We start from the raw sequence: 3,078 nt of genomic DNA on the forward strand, positions 1-3,078 counted from the left end.
CGATATATCTGTATTATTGGTATTTTTGATATATATATATATTGAAACATAGATGTTTATCGTACTAACCTTTATAATGAATAATTTCATATTATATTGTTATATGGATTTTAACATTGTTTTAAATATGAAAAGAATTTTTTGAATACGATATGTAGCCGCTTAGATTTGGAAATAACATCCAGACTGTGTCTAGGAGGTTACAGTTAAATTTTCAACAGAAAAATACTAAAATAAAACCTGAACTAAACATTAAAATATAATTTTAAAAGAAATAAAGTTCAGTACTAAAGTAGAACAAAAGTAATAGTTTAAGCGTTAAACACATAGTTTACCTATAAATATTTCGTTTAAGCGTCAAATGATGTGCAACTGAGATCTTTTTCAAAATTGCAACAATGAGTTCAGATATCGAAAATAAAAAAATGCGATTGAATTGTGTTGAGTGATCATCAAGTTTCCTAGAAGGGAGCAGAAGCGGAAACAAGGCTTTCAACAGGAACCTTTTCGACATCGCGACGGACCCCGATATCCGAAACCAACCGGCTGAAACAGTACATCCCGTAACCAACAGCAGCCAGGCCAGTGAAGCTAGTGGTCAAGTACCTTAACGGAGAAGAAACTATGGCGCTAGCAGCCGCTAAAAACGACGTCGCTTGCCCACTCCGACCAACGCTGATCCTCGTGATCACCAGTAGCCCCGTTTTACAATAGATGGCGAAGTCTTCACAGTTGTTATTGAAGAGATGGTAAGCGCCGAAGCCGTTGTGGAGGAGGAAGAAAGCGCGGTGAAGAACTTCGGACGATGGATCGGAAGCGGCGATGGTGCAGGTTCCTCCCCTGGGTTTAGCGACAAAAGAAGCCGGTGAAACGGCGTACTGGAATAGGTATAATTCACCGTCGGTTAAGAAGCAATCTAAACAGGAAGAAATAACGCCGCGGCGAATCGATTGATCGCCGCCGCAATTAGGGCAATTGCGAGTCTCTGAAGACGACGAACTGAAAATTATACGATCCAAGACGGTTCCGGTACTTATTTCTCGACCACCTTGGGATTGAGTGAAATTGATCACCTTCCCCTCGCCGATATAAATCCCTGATTTTATTTACATTGAAAATCTATTAGTCGATCGATCAAACAAACAAACAATGAATCAAAAACAGAAGAAGGAAGAAACAGGAGAAGAATCGAACCATGATGAGCATAGATGTAGGCGTATCTCCAGGAGTAAATGTGATCTCCAGGCTTCAACTCCTCTCTGGAAATCTTGTTTGACAAAACTCCCATTTTCATTTCTCAGTAGAATACCCAAATTCTGCAGCTTTTTCTCATTAAAAATATAAATAAATGTGTAATATAATTATGAACATTTATTGACCCGATCCGTCCCCTTTCTTTCACTCATACCTTACCCGCTAAGCAATCCAAATTTCATTTATTTACTAAATAATTTGAGATGGACCCGATTAGGGGTGGGCATGGGTCGATTTTGGATCCGGTTTCAGTCAATCCGATCCGACTCGAAAATATATATAATTTATCCAACCCGAAATTGACCCAAATTTTTGAAATAAAATCTGAACCCGATCTGATCCGAAATAATAAAAAAATATTATTTTTATTAAATAAAAACAGTGATTTAATTGAAAAAAATAATATATAGAGGGGTATTATTGTAATTATTTCTAAATATATAAGGTAAAATTATATTTTTTTATTTGGGTCGGGTCGTATATTTTTCACCTTAAACCCGAATCCAACCCGACCCGACTCAAACCTGAATTTTTTTAAAAAAAATCTCGGGTCAGTTAGAACTGGTCGAATTCAGGTCCCATGCCTATCCCTAGACCCGACTCATCCTATCATCTTTGATCTTAACTAATAACATTTGTTCATCTCATTTTTTTAAGATGGATTTTACCTTTTCTTTATGTGTAAATAGTCTATAGTTATTTAGATTTTTTTTAAATTAATGGATCTTATTCACTAGACCATGGATGATATGATAAATCGAGTCCATAAAATAATTTCTCGATCTACTCCCACAATATTTATTTAATAGTTTATTAAATTCGGATTAAACTAAAACAATCAAATCAAAGGGTAAATACATCATTCATCGTTGAATTTTACTTCTCTTCTATTCACTAATTTCTCTAATTTACTCATTTAACTTTCGAATTGTTCTTGCTTTAGTCATTCAAAATTATTTCAAAATTATTTTGGTATGACATGTTATTTTTTAATATTTAATATAAAATAATTTAAAATATAAAATAAAATAGAAGTTGGTCGTCCATTATTCGTCGGTGTTAGATGCCATCGTCGACGGTCGTATATTGTGGTCGTTTGGTCCTAGATTTCATTGGTCACTTCGTCTTTACTCATTGAATCCGAATCTGACCTCCATTTTATCGAAAAATGCTTCAAATTCAAACAAAAATGAGAAAATCAAAACGATGGTCGTTGTTGATTGTCGTAGATGGTTATCATTCGGTCCTGAAATTCATGGGTCGCTTCACCTTGACCCTCTAAGCTTGGATCGAACCTTCACTTTGTTAGAACATGTTTTGAAGTCCATGAATAAGAGATCAAAAGTGAGGAAGTAGAAATGTTTCAATTGAAATTTATAGGTTTTAAGATATTTTTCGGGTAAACAATCATCAAATTAGGACTCGATGGGTTGAGACAAAGCAACCCATGAAATTTGAGACTAAATGACTGTCGGGTTTGAAGATCAACAGTGGTTAGCGGTGGTCGACAATTGGTGATTATTATTTTAATTTTTTTAATTTAATAATAAAAAATAATATTTATTTTAAATTATTTTTATATTTTAATAATAAAAAATATCATAAGTAATTTGGAAGTTTTTAGTGAGTAAATTATAAATGTTTAAAGTACGATGAATGAAATACTGAAAAGAGAGTAAAGTTCAATGAAAGATGATGTAATTCACCCCTAATTAAAATGGTTAAAGTACATTTTTTTTTTGGAAATGTTAAAGTACAAACATGTGTGTAGAATGGATACGAGACTTGAAATTGATTAGTTTCAATATGATTTAACTATATTGA

At 33.6% G+C, this 3,078-nt stretch overlaps 1 protein-coding gene across 1 annotated transcript; it reads right to left on the reverse strand.

Annotated features, from left to right (window-relative positions):
* Nucleotides 1-440: 440 nt before the first annotated feature.
* On the reverse strand, nucleotides 441-1,344 carry LOC120177826. The gene is made up of 2 exons (XM_039183832.1): nucleotides 1,195-1,344; nucleotides 441-1,096 (listed from the first exon to the last, which is right to left on the reverse strand). Exons 1-2 carry the CDS (start codon nucleotides 1,292-1,294, stop codon nucleotides 462-464), a joined length of 735 nt encoding a protein of 244 aa, XP_039039763.1. The 5' UTR covers nucleotides 1,295-1,344; the 3' UTR covers nucleotides 441-461.
* Between the last annotated feature and the right edge of the window lie 1,734 nt (nucleotides 1,345-3,078).

This window comes from Hibiscus syriacus, unplaced genomic scaffold (assembly GCF_006381635.1).
Source record: "Hibiscus syriacus cultivar Baekdansim isolate YM2019G1 unplaced genomic scaffold, ASM638163v2 tig00112339_pilon, whole genome shotgun sequence".
NCBI lineage: Eukaryota > Viridiplantae > Streptophyta > Magnoliopsida > Malvales > Malvaceae > Hibiscus > Hibiscus syriacus.